Source organism: Charadrius vociferus, unplaced genomic scaffold, assembly GCF_000708025.1.
Source record: "Charadrius vociferus isolate BGI_N301 unplaced genomic scaffold, ASM70802v2 scaffold235, whole genome shotgun sequence".
In the NCBI taxonomy this organism is placed as follows: domain Eukaryota; kingdom Metazoa; phylum Chordata; class Aves; order Charadriiformes; family Charadriidae; genus Charadrius; species Charadrius vociferus.
Window position 1 is genome coordinate 3157175 of NW_009648536.1, and position 15060 is coordinate 3172234.

The 15060-nt window shown below is 42.4% G+C and overlaps 1 protein-coding gene across 1 annotated transcript in view; it reads right to left on the minus strand.

Annotated features, from left to right (window-relative positions):
• NTRK2 (neurotrophic tyrosine kinase, receptor, type 2) overlaps nt 1–15060 on the minus strand; it is a 189161-nt gene that overhangs the window by 44889 nt on the left and 129212 nt on the right. The window contains exons 12-14 of the mRNA XM_009885845.1: nt 12079–12209; nt 5258–5430; nt 1310–1544 (exon numbers count right to left, since the gene is read on the minus strand). Of these exons, the coding sequence (XP_009884147.1) occupies nt 1310–1544; nt 5258–5430; nt 12079–12209 (539 nt within the window). The remainder of the gene's footprint in view (nt 1–1309; nt 1545–5257; nt 5431–12078; nt 12210–15060) is intronic.

The following is a 15060-nucleotide window of genomic DNA, read 5'->3' on the forward strand; positions in this document are numbered from 1 at the left end:
GGCTGCCCCATCCCTGGAGGTGTTCAAGGCCAGGTTGGACGGGGCTTTGAGCAACCTGGGCTGGTGGGAGGTGTCCCTGACTATGGCAGGGGGGTTGGAACTCGATGATCTTCAAGGTCCTTTCCAACCTAAACCATTCTATGATTCTATGAATAATTCTTCTGTGCAGTTTTCTGTGCCCTTGTCCAGCCTCAGCCAGATGTAGAGACAATCTTTTCTGGGCATCCTACAAGCACTGATGCTAAGGTGACACTCTCCTTTATCGACACAGCAGCCCAAATTGGGTGGCTAAGGAAGAGGCCTTCATTCTATCTATAAGAAATTCACTGGCAGCAAATCATGCAAGAGGCAGATACAGAAAATATGCTTAAAGACGCTGAGTGGCTTATCTTACAGGAGGAACTCTAGGGTTTATAAGCTAACAGCTTTGCCATGGATTGTCTTCCCCAAGCCACAAACACCTGACAGCTTCCGTTCCAGTCATCAAATTACACATGTGGTAGCAAACAGCAAATGCTGCTGACTACCTGACTTGCCACACAGTACGAAGACAACATCAGCAACAGTAATTGATGTACACAGTCCCGTTTATCCTAGTGATCCTAGAAGCCCTTTGCAAACTTCAGAGATCATTTTGTGGCAACCAAGCTCAGGGAAAATGGCCTGGACCAGAACGAACAAGCGCAATGGGCTATGCTTACCCATCACAAAACAACTCTTCAACCATGAGCAGCAGGACTAAAGACCTGGCTTAAGGCAGGAGAAATTTATAACAGCCTTTCAGGTGCTGAGTATATGACAATTTCTAACCTAGTCTCTTCCTGAGTAAAATAACTGGTCCAGTACTGCTGTCCAGTACTTACACCTTCTCCAGTAAACTGAAACATTATACAATACCTGAAAGCTATGATTACCACTGGTTTTAGTAATATTTAAGAACACATTTTAATAACTTCAAAGTGTTGGGCCAAATTTGATTACCCAGTCTTCCTTTTTATCTCCTGCTCCTTCTTCTTCACTAAAGCCAAGCAAACACGCAAAATTTCTGCCCAGAGAAAACGACCTTTCTGTGATTTATTATTAGAATATACAGCCAACATATATATACAACAGGACATGCGAATCTTACTCTGATTAACTGTCTCCAAATTTACCAAAACTTTGTAGCTCAAAACCAGGTTCTCCATATGCCAGACTCTAAATTACCTGACAGGCAGATGGTTGAGTGTAAAAGCAGAATCAGTCACATCAATGTGGTAAGATGACTGAACAAGACCTAGGTTACTACCAATTACAGCAGTTCACTTACCCTATAGTAGTCTGTGCTGTACACATCTCTAGACATCCCAAAATCCCCAATCTTCACCAGCAGGTTCTCACCAAGCAGGCAATTCCGGGTAGCAAGATCCCGATGCACGAAGTGCTGTGATGCCAAGTAAACCATACCAGCTGCAATCTGCTGGGCAATATGAAGCATCTGGGATTGGGTCAGCTCAGCAGGACGGTTGCCTTCTGCCATCAGCACTGCATCTGGTCCATGTGCCCTGCACCAAAACACAAGCTGATTAAGTGACAGGCCACTTGCAATCTTGTGAGGTGAAAGGCATTAGTGAGCCTAAAACCACACAACTGACTAGTTCAAATACAGTAACAGAGGGCTACAAATTCATTGCTGAAATAGGGGAAATTTGGTATCTTAGCTTTCTTCATTTACTGTTTTCCTTCATTGTGTGAAAGATAGGTGGTGTGAAGAGCATTACACAACAGGTGAGATATTGCTCATGAAAATAAGGCACAGTGATTCATAATAATACCCTCTGTCCAAAACTACCTTTTTCCTCTTCCGTTCCAGTAACCTAGTAATCTGGACACTTTTTAAGATTCAGCTGGACAGGGTGTTGCAGCATCTTGTCTAGATCATGCTTTTGCCAAGAAAGGTTGGACTAGATGATCCTCGAGGTCCCTTCCAACCTGGTATTCTATGTTTCTGTGAAGGTTTTTTGGAGAAAGGCTGGCAAATGCAGCTGGTTGTTAACCAAGGAAAATCTTATCACCCTGTAAGACTGACAGGCCATAGAATGAAAGGCAATGCCTAGCATCACTTTTCCTATGATTGGCGTTCCTTGATTTCTACAGGGAGACAGGCCGTTGACCCTTCCATCCTTTTTCAAAGCAGAAAGAGCTAACTTCCTTCTGAGACACCATCTGAGAAACAAGGGTAGCAATTTTAGATTTACACTTCTAATTTCCTATCCAAACGCACAGCAGAAAATAATTTTTGCTTCTTTTATCACCAAGGGTGAGTCCTGCTCAAGAAGGGAATTCTTGACAATAGGAAGAAGACACAAAACACACTCTTTGGAACCATTAAATAGCTTCAGAAATATGAGCTTTTCGAGACCTACTGAATCTAACATGCAATAATCAACTGATTAATGAGAAACTTGTATGCTCTCCAGCAGAAGGAGAGCCATTCTGCATTTGGAAAGCCCAGCAAAGTGCTGGAACACATGTGGTTCACCCATCTTAACTATGTTAGCTCTGGTATACATGTGTAACATCCTACTATCTTGAAGACAGAAACATTCCTACACACAACTTTTTATAGTACGAATCTATCCAATTAATGAGGTTATCTGGCAATCATTCTTCATGTGACACACCTTATAATATTCTGAATATTCCTTTCCATCCATTCCACTACTCTGGGTTTCCAGGAGCCTTTTTTATTCCATTCCTGAAGACTATTCTTTCTGAGATACCACCTCTCCTATTCCCTCCTCTACTTTTTTTTTTTTTTAAATACTCTGAAAGAGATTTTTATTTTCTCTCAAGTGTCCCTCCTTCCTACAAAAAGGAGTTTCAGAGAATCACCTTTCTAATCAATATAGGTGAGGCCTTAATTCATCCCCAAGGGAAGGGCACAGGATTTTGGAAGAGAGTTGCAAATTAATCAAAATCTGAGATCAAATCTGACACTACCTATTAGAAATATGTTATTAAAATTGCCCCAAGGGAAGAACTTCATGAGCAAAGTGACAGATGTGAAAAAGAAATGAAGGAGGGTGTGTATCATTGCTGGGATGGCATCTGGTACCAGGCAAAGAAGTTCTCTGCCACAGTGTATATACAGACTACCAGTCACGTGGTCTGGGTTGGGGGGGGGAATAAACAGGACAATATGAAATCTCCAACCAAGACTCAGAGGCAAATTCCAATTGAAAAGCACTGTACCTTTTCATTGCATGGATTTTTTTAATGACTCCTCTCAGACATGAAGCTCTGAGTTGCTAAATTAGAGAACTCTTCATCTTTCGCTAGCTTCCTTGAGGACATGGTCTGTATCTAATGAAACTTGTGGATTATTCTTAACGTTCCATCCACCTTGCTTGTCCTCTTGGTGCTGGCTGTAAATGAGGTGTTCCTCAGTGTCTGCAACAGCCAGGAACATTGACAGAGATTTCTCTGAATCCACAGCAGCCTCCACTAGCCAGAACAGGGCAGGAATGACTTTGAGGCTTTAGTCCTAGATCTGAAACAGCCTTTGGCTGCATGCAGATAGCAAGGCTCATTTGGGTTAAATTTTGGATTCATTTTTCCCTGACAGCCTTTGGTGGCGCTGCAGGGTAAGAAATACAGGCTCTTACAGCCCGCTTACAACTAACCTCTGATCTACAGCACAAGATGCAGCAAATGTGAGAGGAATGACAAATTGGAGCTTAGGTTTAACAGCTTGTCCCAGCATAATCATTTTATGTTCTAAAGACAAGGGCTGATTAATAATTAAAAAAAAAGAGAAGACCTAAAGTAGGAAATATACTGTCTGCTAAACTACCTTTCTGTACAATAATTCAAAATCAGAGTTAGGTGGTAAGAAAAGGCCAATCAAAAAGAATAAAAGAATAAGTATTTCTTATGAAGTAAGAAATTATTTCTTATCAGCTGCAAATCTCGCTTCTTCTAATGGAAATTCAATGTTCTGAAAAAGTACTGGGATGGCATCTCAGGAAACTGCCATTCTCTCCTCATCCACAGCAGAGGTCCAAGCTGGCAAATGTAAATGCCCTGACACAGCTCTGACAACATACTTAAATCCTCTGCCAGAGAGACAATCAGTCTCAGAAAAGTAGTAGTGTTTGCTCTGCATCCTCATTTGAGGTCCCGGTCTCCCTGCCAAACCTGGCAGCCCTGCCAATAAGGGAGGATGCTAGTTGATGTCATTTGCTTTTACGGTGTGGCTATTTGCTCAGTGGAGATTAGATAGACAGCAAGCTCATTTCACATAGCCTGTCAAAAATGCATAAAAGGTGACAACTAGCAGTCACTAACCATTTCAGTCAGATAGAAAATCTGAACCCATTTAAAGGGACGCCAGTTTTGATTGTTTTACAGCTTTGTGACAGATATCTTTCCAAGATGGTGGTACCCCTAGTTATCTTTGGCACGAGACATCTCAGTACATTGTGATATCCTCTGATGAAAATGACATAGAAGACCTTGAAAGAACAGTCCCTTATACAAATGTTTGGGTTTTTTTTTACATAAGAGTAAAAACTGTTTCTTAACTGCTTATTTTTATGTCAATGAGTACAGGCTAGTGGAAATGGCACACACATAAGCCCACACTGTTCATGAATTCCCTATTATTGTGAACCTTAGGTATCCTCTATTTATTTATGACTGCTTTACTGGAAAATTTAAATTTCCCATGCACATTCCTGAACAGCATTATGAAATAAAGCCCTAATCTGGACCCCAAGATGTAGCATTTTCCATTGCACTGAAGTTTCCATGGCTTACAGTTTTCTTGCTTCAGATTAATGGCAGTCTTTCCAAAACACTGAGAGGAGGGAAGAGAAAAGGGGTTAGATTTCAAAGCTCTTAGATGCCTACAGATAGTGATAGGTGTTGAGTGGGATCTTCCCAAGTGCGACCATCAAGCCTGCAAGTAAATGATTCCTGCTCTAAGATTTATAACCAAACAATTCAGAATACACTGAAATATATTGAAAACAGTATTTCTTTGGTTCCCATTCCTTTCGTGCAAAGCATAAGGCTTGACTTCATGGTACTTCCAAATAGGCAAAGAAACAATAAGCCCCACATCCCCGTACAGAAGACAAGAGATGCACAGATGTGCACTCCTAGGTGTCAGCATTTTCCAGTGGTACTAGTTAATTTGACATTAAGTACCAGCAACACCTACCTTCTCTGCCCACTTCTGGCTCTCCAGCACAATATGTGTTCGTGGATTTACCTGAGGAATTTGTTAAGATCTCCGTGCTTCATATACTCAAACACCATGATGAGTGGATCACCCTCGACACAGACTCCGTAGAACTTGACAATGTGCTCATGTTGCAGGTTAGTTAGCAGCTCTGCCTCACGGTGGAAGTCCTTGCGGGCATTGTCACTGGCATCCTTCAGTGTCTGGTGGAGAAAATGAAAATGTAAGGAAGGGGAGATGTTTGCACAAGGTAGAGAACACGTGGGATGGCACTGCAAGGGTAAGGTAAGGACACTCTACTGCATAAAGGATGGAGGAAGTACTTTCTTAATAACTCTTTTAGAAATGCAGATGTGATGTTTAAGTGCAATTAAGTAACGGCAGTACAATTTTCATTCTCCTGCCACATGTCATCCCAAACAATGATTTTTCTCATAAGAGAATTCATGATCTTATTGTGCCAAGTGTTTTCCAAACAGAGAATAAATAAACTGGTATTACCCAAAAAATACACTAGTACACAGCTGGTTCATATCCTTTAGCATTTAACTCAGGCAAACCCTAGTATCCTGTTGGTATTTACCTTTCTTCTAAGTTCTTTAAAATAAAACTCCGCTTCCTTAGTGGGAACGTAGATGCATTCTCTAGGTAGTACTAATGTCACTGTTGCTGATGTTGGCCCCTATGGTGTGCTGCGCATTAGGTAGATTTATACAAGGGTACATCCCTGGAGCAGAAATTACAACATGAGACTTCCGCCAGAAAGTCCTGTGATACTCAGTAAATCTACTCACGTGCTAAGGTTAAGCATATGTATAAATAACCGGAGGATCAATCATAAAATGATGGAGAGGAAGTAGACGCAGATCAGAATTCTGGGGTGTCAATTTTTCTCACTTCCTTTTTTTATATAGCTCTAAACTCCTGCATATTTTCATTTTGAAGGAAATATATCAACACTGGATCAAATAGGAGGCTTAAATGTTGAATAATGATATAATGCTAATTTAACTGCCACACATAGGCAGTTTCAGATCTCTTCTTAAAAACTACACTTCCTGAGAAAGGAAACACTTTCATGCACCGAAAAAAAAGCAAATTCTGACACCAATTAAATGAGGAATAATTATAATTGACAATAAACGACTACTAGGCTCTACCTTCAAAAGATACAGTGGTTGCACTATACTAATTCAAACAATATTTTTGAAACAGAAAGATGTCTGGTTACTAATGTTCACAAATTATGATTCACAGAAACTGATATCTGGGCTCTGTACTTCTGGATTTTATCTACACCTTGACTTAATACAAAGAAATATGAGACACAAAATTAGTGGCATTGTTTTAACTAAAGATGCTTTTTCCTGGTGATCTAGTCACTTTATTTTCTACCCTAAATTCATATACAGAGCATGAGACCAACCACACTCATCAGAACAGACACAGAAGAAGCCGATACTGTGCAATCAGTCTGTTAACTGTTTTCTTTAACAGAGGTAATTCTGTCCAATTTACTAGTATTATATGTATGCATGTGTGAAGAAGGAACTAAGATATGACTGTTGGAGAAAACGCTTTATTTGTGAAACTGCAACCACAGGTCTTGAAAAATGAACAGCTACTACAATAAGGTCCACATGGGGGAACAAGGAGCAGGGTAAATTGGATAGCCATCTAGCAAATTCAGGGGCGTTTCCCTGTGGATTTCAGGCTGTATGGATCCTAGAGGCAACAGAAGTCACTCGTGTCATAGATGTCCCTTCCCTGAGGGACCCACTTTTGAATCTCGTATGACTTCAGGCCCAGAATCCTTCTACCACAAGTTTTACCAATAATGATGCAACAAGGATACTGCATCATCAAAGGTTCACAAGCTACAATACATTCGTATAGGCAGCTACGTTGTCTAAGATGGATATCAAATTGGCTCCCCGTTATGTTCCCCACACAATAACGTCTGAACTGAGCGAGGACTGAAACTGAAATATCTTCCAGTGCTTCCAGGCTCTGGGATGATGCCTTAACATGATAGAGGCACCAACCCATAGTCCCATCTATGCTCTTTAATGAAATCACTGGGAATAATTCTGTTGTCCCTTGAGTTTCCTCTGGTGGTTTCATGTATAAAGCAATGAACTTTAATTCCTCTCAACAACAGAATTAGAAAAACAATTAATATAAAAACCATTTTTTAAACAATAGCAACCTGGAATAAAAAATTGACAGGGAGACGCATAGGCTGATGTTCTTTCCAGCAGGCTCTTTACCTGGAAAGTCAGAAGACGCTTTTTTATCTCACAGAAACAGCAAAATTACCATATGACAGAGCAGTTGCCATGGCAATTACACATTTTCTGTCACACAGCAAAACATAGAAAAGTCTAAAACCCAGGTAAAACTCAGGCAGGGTTTCTACTACCAAGGGGCAACTTGAATTTCTGTCACCCACCACTGCAAAACCCCCTTTTCATTATTTCATGCAGCCCCTAGAATAGACACAATGCATGAGAGATAGCCGACACAATCAGGCAAGGAGGGGACTGAAAAGTGAAAAAATTAATAAGTATGTAGAATTTACATAGAAATTACATTGACTAATGCATTTAGCTTGTTCTCAGCGCAAGAGAAAAAATAAAACCAAAATAAAACCATAACAGCACAAAGAAAGAAAAAGACATATTCATTATTATTATCATTACTGACAAGTACACCAGAGCTCTGTGTACAAAGCACTCTCACCAGCTAATAGGAGTTTTTCCTGAGTAGGAACTGAGATACAACCACATGTACCTTACAACCATTCAGGCCAGCAGCTAAGGAGGAGGGACAGGCTCTCTTGGGCAACAGAGGGACCCCCTGGCTGTTACAGGAGCTCCACATCTGCTGAGTTCATCCTTGTGACAGTCAGACTGCCACCTCATGCTTATTGTCCTCCACAGAGTCCTTGCCCAGGTATCCATGTATCATTTAGTCTCTGCAGACCTGTGCTCTGCAGTGAATGCAAACCGCAAGCTCCTTAGTCCACCCCAACACCAGAGAGCTGCATTCATGGGTGAGTCAGAGTACGAGCAAGGGCATGTGGCTCTCACTGATATTAGTATGACTTGGTAATGAAACCCTCATGACAGCTTTCCTTTATACAGTTTCAGCCTTCCCCTATGAAATCCCCACTGCTGCTTTCCGTCACCATACAAGAGCTGAGTGGTATATTTCCTCAAGAAACGAGTGAGTGGGTTTGATCCTTCTGTGAACTAAAGACCCACAGAGTTGCAAACCTTTGGTTTTCCTCTGCAGGTGCCGTAGAAATGTTGTTCACCTCACACACAGAGCAGTCTGCTAACTGCGCACAATCCTAGAGCAGCACAGGGTGAATCCCCCTCCAATCTCCTAGGAGAACCTCAGGCAGCTGCTAACCTGTGCCCTGACAGTCATCCTCACCTCCAGCTCCAGTCAGGTTAAACTAGTGCAAGCCTATGCCTGGGGATCAAACCCTATACAGAGACAGTATGGATCCCAGCCTGAACAACGACTGTGGCATGGCAAAATGGCAGCACAGAAAAAATAATTTATCCTTCCTTCACCCTCTATTCTCTGAAAGTGCCTGCAGCAAATGGTGTACTGACGTGATGTGCAAACTCACCCAGGGAGAAAGCTAGCACAATGCCCATGCAACCAGCTTAACCTGTGGTTAAGCTCTCTGCTCAGAGGGTTCAACCCATAGAAAGCATAAGCCTGATGGTCAAAACAAACTTACACAGACTGTCTTTCTCCTCTTCCAAGGAGCAAAAGCTCAAGCACTTTGGATTGTTTATGCTAAGCCTGACTTTATATCTTCCCAGATTTTTCTGGGCCTCTTAAGCTCCTAAATAATTTGCTACAGCAACGTCAGCATTTCAGACACCAGCTGGCTGAGAAGGGGAGGGATGCGTGTTGAGTCAGACAGAGTGATGCTGAAGGCCACCCGCGAACCACATAGTTGCCCAGCAACTGGGAGGCACAGGCGGCCAGTGGGGACCGCCCGCCATCCTGATCCACCCTGTGCAGGTGACACCATGTCTCCTTGCTGCAGAAATACCCCTGGCACTGCCTTACTACTCACCAAGTACACATTCCCATTGGGCTCACCAAATCTATTTCACAGACACAAGCGTGCTGAGATTTTTCCAGGGTGGTGAAGCTCTCTAAAGCCTTTGCTGTGTGCTGGGAGGAGCTGCCCTCCGCTGCTGGCATCCAGGTCTGACTCTTTGTGCTCTAGGCAATCCTGCTTTAGCAGGGGAGTTGGACTAGATGATCTCTAGAGGTCCCTTCCAACTCCAAAAATTCTGTGATTCTGTGTGATTCTGTGATTCTGTGATTTAGCCTGGAGAAGAGAAGGCTGAGGGGAGACCTTATTATGGCATACAAGTATCTGAAGGGTGGGTTGAAGGAGGATGGAGCCACACTCTTCTCCGTGGTTCCCAGTGACAGGACAAGGGGCAATGGGCACAAGTTGGAACATAGGAAGTTCCATTCCAACACACAGAAAAACTTCTTTACAGTGAGGGTGACGGAGCACTGGAACAGGCTGCCCGGGGAGGTTGTGGAGTCCCCTTCTCTGGAGATTTTCAAGACCCGCCTGGACGCAGTCCTGAGTAATGTGCTCTGGGCAATCCTGCTTTGGCAGCGGAGTTGGACTAGATGATCTCTAGAGGTCCCTTCCAACTCTGAAAATCCTGTGATTCTGTGATTTAAGGCCAAAAAAAAAAAATGCCAAAAACCCCAAAATCACACATTTACACTGCCAAACCCTGGGCCTAGCAGTGGGGTTTGGACACAGTCCTCTGGCTAGCTCTCTGCAAGTCAGTGAGGTCCCGTCCCCTGACCTCTGCTGCGACTGTAGGACACCTGTGTGCTACAGTTGGTACCATGGTAAAAGAGAGAAGCGGCAGGCAGTTAACCCCTCAGGTATATGGGGATCAATCCAATGGCACAGTACACCAAAAAAATTTCTCTTTGACAGCAGCCAGAGTCACATCTTCAAGAGCCAACATGAGAAACACAAAATGGGCATAACCTGTCTCCAGAGCTAATTCTTCTCACAGCTGACTGCAAGATCCTTGTTAAGGACACTAGAAAGAGTAGATCTGGTTAAAAAAAAAAAAAAAGAAAAGAAAAAGAGCATGACAACTGGTCCAGAAAACTGATAGATTTGTCATCTAAACCCATGGAGACATCTCTCCCTTTAAAGGCTGAATGTTCTTCCTTGTGAATTACACTGAGAAAGAGCAGCAGAGAGCAAGCGTGGCGCAGCATTTAACAGCAGCAGTGCTAGGCTCCATTTGGTCAGGACTTTCAAAGGGAGCAAGTGAATGGAAAGACTTTTATTTTGCTATCAAGCAGTTCCCTGAAGTGATAGAGGAAAGGCAATTTCCACTCTAGCTTCACCAAAATACAATAGAAAATTCATTCAGATCTGGTTTTGTCATCTCCTGTCTCTTGCGTTCTCCTGTCTACGATATATGCCTTCAGGGCTTAATTTTTTCTCACCAGTCAATGTGACTGAACAACTCCCAAGTATCAAAAAGCTTGTAACCTTGGCAATCCCCAAAAACCTGTTATTTTTGATGGAGCGAGAAAGCACTCTACAAGTCCATCCTCTTTTCATGTTCTTTCACTGCCAGATCCATAACTCTATTTCTTGTTTCCAATTCAAAAAGATGGTCTACTTGATTTCTTTTCCTGTATGGTTTGATCCAAAACATACAAATGGTTGCCTAATTGTGACTGCTCAAATAAAATTGTTTTCTGATCCCTAGGCATCAGCCCAAATTCTAAATGTGTATTCCCCCTGCATTTAATGAGATACTTAAAATGCTGAACACCTTGTTCAACTTTTGGCAGAACACTACAGATGGAGATAAGAGATTGTTGCCAGGGAGACTTTGCAAACTCTTAGAGTGTAGTTTCACCGTTATTGTTTTCTAGCGTACATCCATAGCTGAGGTCAACAACCAACCTCAGCCCTTCCATTTTGGGGGATGAAAAGGCTTGGTACGGTGAAGCAGGTTTGGTGTCCAAGCTCTGAGATGAAGCTGAAAATCTTCTTACTTCTTGGTAGATTCCCAATGTACCGTGTAGTCTGTGCCCCTTAGGAGAACCAAACAAATCCCTTTTTTTTCCCCCCAGAAATGTGAGAACTATTCTGTATACTTGAAACTCACAGGTTATGGCTGCTTTCATGTAGTTTCCTCTTCCACTGGATTGCAATTTGGGAGAGTTGACTGGAGCTGTATAATAAAGAATCACTCCTCCAAGTCTAACATATCATGACTTCTGGATTTCCATACAGCCAGGGTTAAACAGCATATAACAATATTATCCACAAGTTTGTTATAACATTCCTGGCAGCTATATTAATGACAATTACCCACAGATAGTCTCAGTGGTTAACTAAAAGAATGGCACAATCCTGAAAAAGAAAGGTCTTTTTTGAGTAGCAATTATACATATAACCTATTCACCTAGCTGGTAATAGATTATTTTTTTAGACACACATATATGTCACATGTATTTTTAATGACTTAGACATGATTTTTCACTAATTATATTTTAGATAGATCATGAAAGATTTTGCCCCTTTGTGACACAGTCTGTTTCCCCTCTTTTCCTTATGAAATTCAGCTCTCATTTTATAATCCACAGCAAGATCAAGTATCACATTCTCTTAACACTCCATTAGCCTCGTGAACCCTTCCACATATATCAGAACAGTTACACTGGGGTATGGAATAGGAAAACATGGCCATTTACAAATAAAATAGCATTAGTTGCAACCATGAATTAATAATGGAAACCCTAGACTCTTTTACCTTCACTGCCACCAAGATCTTGTCCTGCTCAGGACAGAGGTTATAGCATTCCGCCAGAAAGACTTTCCCAAAGGCTCCTTCTCCCAGTTCTCGTTTGAGAACGATATTGTGGCGCTTGATGTGCTGCACAACTGTGAAGAGAAGATAAAAAGAAAGTCAGAAGTGAGCTGCAAGGCCACGATGGGATGGGGTCCACGCTTACAGCCACATGGAGACAGGGTCGTCTGTAGAGTGGGGTGTGTATTGTGGAAGGAATCAAAGTGCCTATGTGTCATTCATTAGTGGTTTGCCCAAAAAGAACAAGTTAATATATTTATATTTGGAGAGTAGTGTATTTGCTGGATAAGAAGACATGGAATTAAAAATCTCCTGGGAAAAGGCCATTTATGATTCTATTATGATGGCTGCTGCAGAGCATACTTAACAGCCAAAGCTGTTTGTTGTTTTTTTTTAACATGAAGACAAAGAATCAGAAAACAAACCAAACCTTTCTCACACCACTTCTATTTCTGTACTGCTAACAATAGCTGAACTCCCTCATCCAAAGCCAAAAAGTTTTAAAACTAACCTAATCCAAAAAACCAAAATGTGCCTTCTTTCAACTAAATCCAACTTACTCTCTGGTTCTGTTAACACTTGTTCAACTGCTTTCCCTCTCTGTGCTATATTACACTTACAATAAGATAGAAATCTTTTTTCTTGCAAATATGATTTACAGTATTGCTCTGAAGTAAAAGAAATAAAAGACGGACAAAGGTTTTAGTCAGCATAGTGGACAGAGCCTTAGTTGAATTGCAGCCCAGAATCAATTGATTCATACATTAAAGTCCTTCAGCATTTTTGTTCATTTTACATTTTCCTTTCTGCACAAGCTTCCGTTAAAAGATTTAATATTTAAAAGACTGTACCAAATTTTGTAGAATACATTATCCATTTGCAATGTTAAAGCTAAATAAAGCAGCTGTAAGGGCAGTTTAACTGGGCAACTCAACAGGGTTGACAGCTTGTGTTGCTGAAATTGTACAAAACAGTCAGCATTTACTGATGAATTTAACCTCAGTGCGTTTAGCTGCTTTTGCAAACTCTGAGATTTAACCCTGCCTAGATAAAGCCTATTTGCAACTTAAATTCTAAACACAGTGAAGTAAATAGTGGTGCACAGGTATCAGACTGGCTTCTGCAAAGGCAGGAATCTCACCTCAGCTTCTTAACTGCAGGGACCAGGACTGAACCCTGACAATAATTCAGGATATATTCAGATGCGGATCAACCCCTGCCTCCATACTTGGCCACGCATCTGTTCCAAACTAGGTGACGACTTGTGCAGAAAACACCTTGCTTCCATTATTAAAAGACGGAAAATGGAGTGCTGCTGGTAACAGCGGTGGGGACGTATGGTATAGCCTGTCCCCATTGCTGTCATCAGCATTTGGAGAAAGGGGTCACGATCTATGAGAGAAAAATACATGTGTCCCACACTCTCAGCCTATGGTGACGCAACGCAAGTGCACTGCATATAAATACACTTTGTACCCATGTGCATACGTGCGAGGAGAGCCCGGTGGTAGAGCAAGCTAGGAGGGCGAGAGGCGTCCCCAGGTGCCTCTGTCATGACTCTGCCAGGCAGGCAGCACACCCAAGGAGCACCCAAGGCACCTGCCAGAGGCTGCCAGGCCGGCATGCAAGCAGGCCCACCATGCCCTGGGAGTGGAGTGAGGAAAGCCAGCTTCTCCTCGCACCACACCAGACCCACCAGGGCTTGACCTGTCCCCTCAGTTGGCGGCTGTAAGGAGGGCCTTGCCCCCTTCCTCCTCCAATGCCAGGTGTCCTGGCAGAGGCCACACGTCCCATTAATAGCCGAGTACACATGAAATGAGACTGCAAGATACCAATGTTTTTTACTCTTGTCAAATTCTTACCTAGTGTAAGATTAAGTATTTCTGTGGTGATGCATTTATACAGGTATGCTCCTACAAAAGCTGCCCTGCTTTTGATTTTCATTTCCTCCTCAGCGCTGGCTTTTCAAGCTACTTTTTCAAGTAGAGCACAAAAGACCGGCCTGAACCAAAACACTTTTCCCCATGGACACACATTAACTGGCATCCCTCACCTCTCCTAATACCAGTCACAAGGCAGACATGCAGGGAGGACCACTGCCTGGGCGCAGGAGTGTGGCACACCTCGCCATCTGTGCTTTAAAAAATGCCTACTAATAAATGAGTACTCACCCCTACCCCCTGCCAAACCTGCCATTCAGCCCTGCCTCTTGGGGAATTCTTCTGTTTCCCTCTGCTTGACCAGTATCACCAGGAGGATGCCTCTCTTCCTTTCCTAGAGAGACAAGCTCAGCTCCGTGTTACCAGTGTCACCATCATAAAATGTCCACAAAGCCCATAGACAAACAGTAGAGCCGAGATCCTGTCCTACCAGCATCAGCAGCAAAACTCCAGTAGAGGCAGTTTTTCACTTGGTTCTCTCCACAGCTGCCAAAGACCTGGTGATGAACACAGTCAACTTTCTGAATTTTGTGTGGGTCCTCTCCATTTTGAACCCAGCCCACCCCTAATGTTGGCCCTAGCAGTAGGAAGGTTTTTTGTGAAGTTCCTGGAAGACTTCACAAACAACAGAGTAAAAACAAATAAGAAACATATCAACTATTTCTCTGTGGTACACTTACAGCTGCTGCTAAATGCTATTATATAAGCCAAGCATTTGAATAAATAACCCATCCCATAAACCAGACTGTTAATACCAAAACACAGCAAGCTGCAGGAGAGATCTGCACAGAATATATTTGCAACTTGTCACGCTCTACCCATCCCGGTTACCTTTCTGAGCTGCACTGAGTTACTAAACAAATAAAAAATGACAGTAAATGTGACTAAATGGGTAGAGATAAAATATAAGAACAATGTAAGTAAATCAAACACGTATGATGTGATGGAAATATGAGCTAAGGAAAAAATCCATTTAGCAGACTCA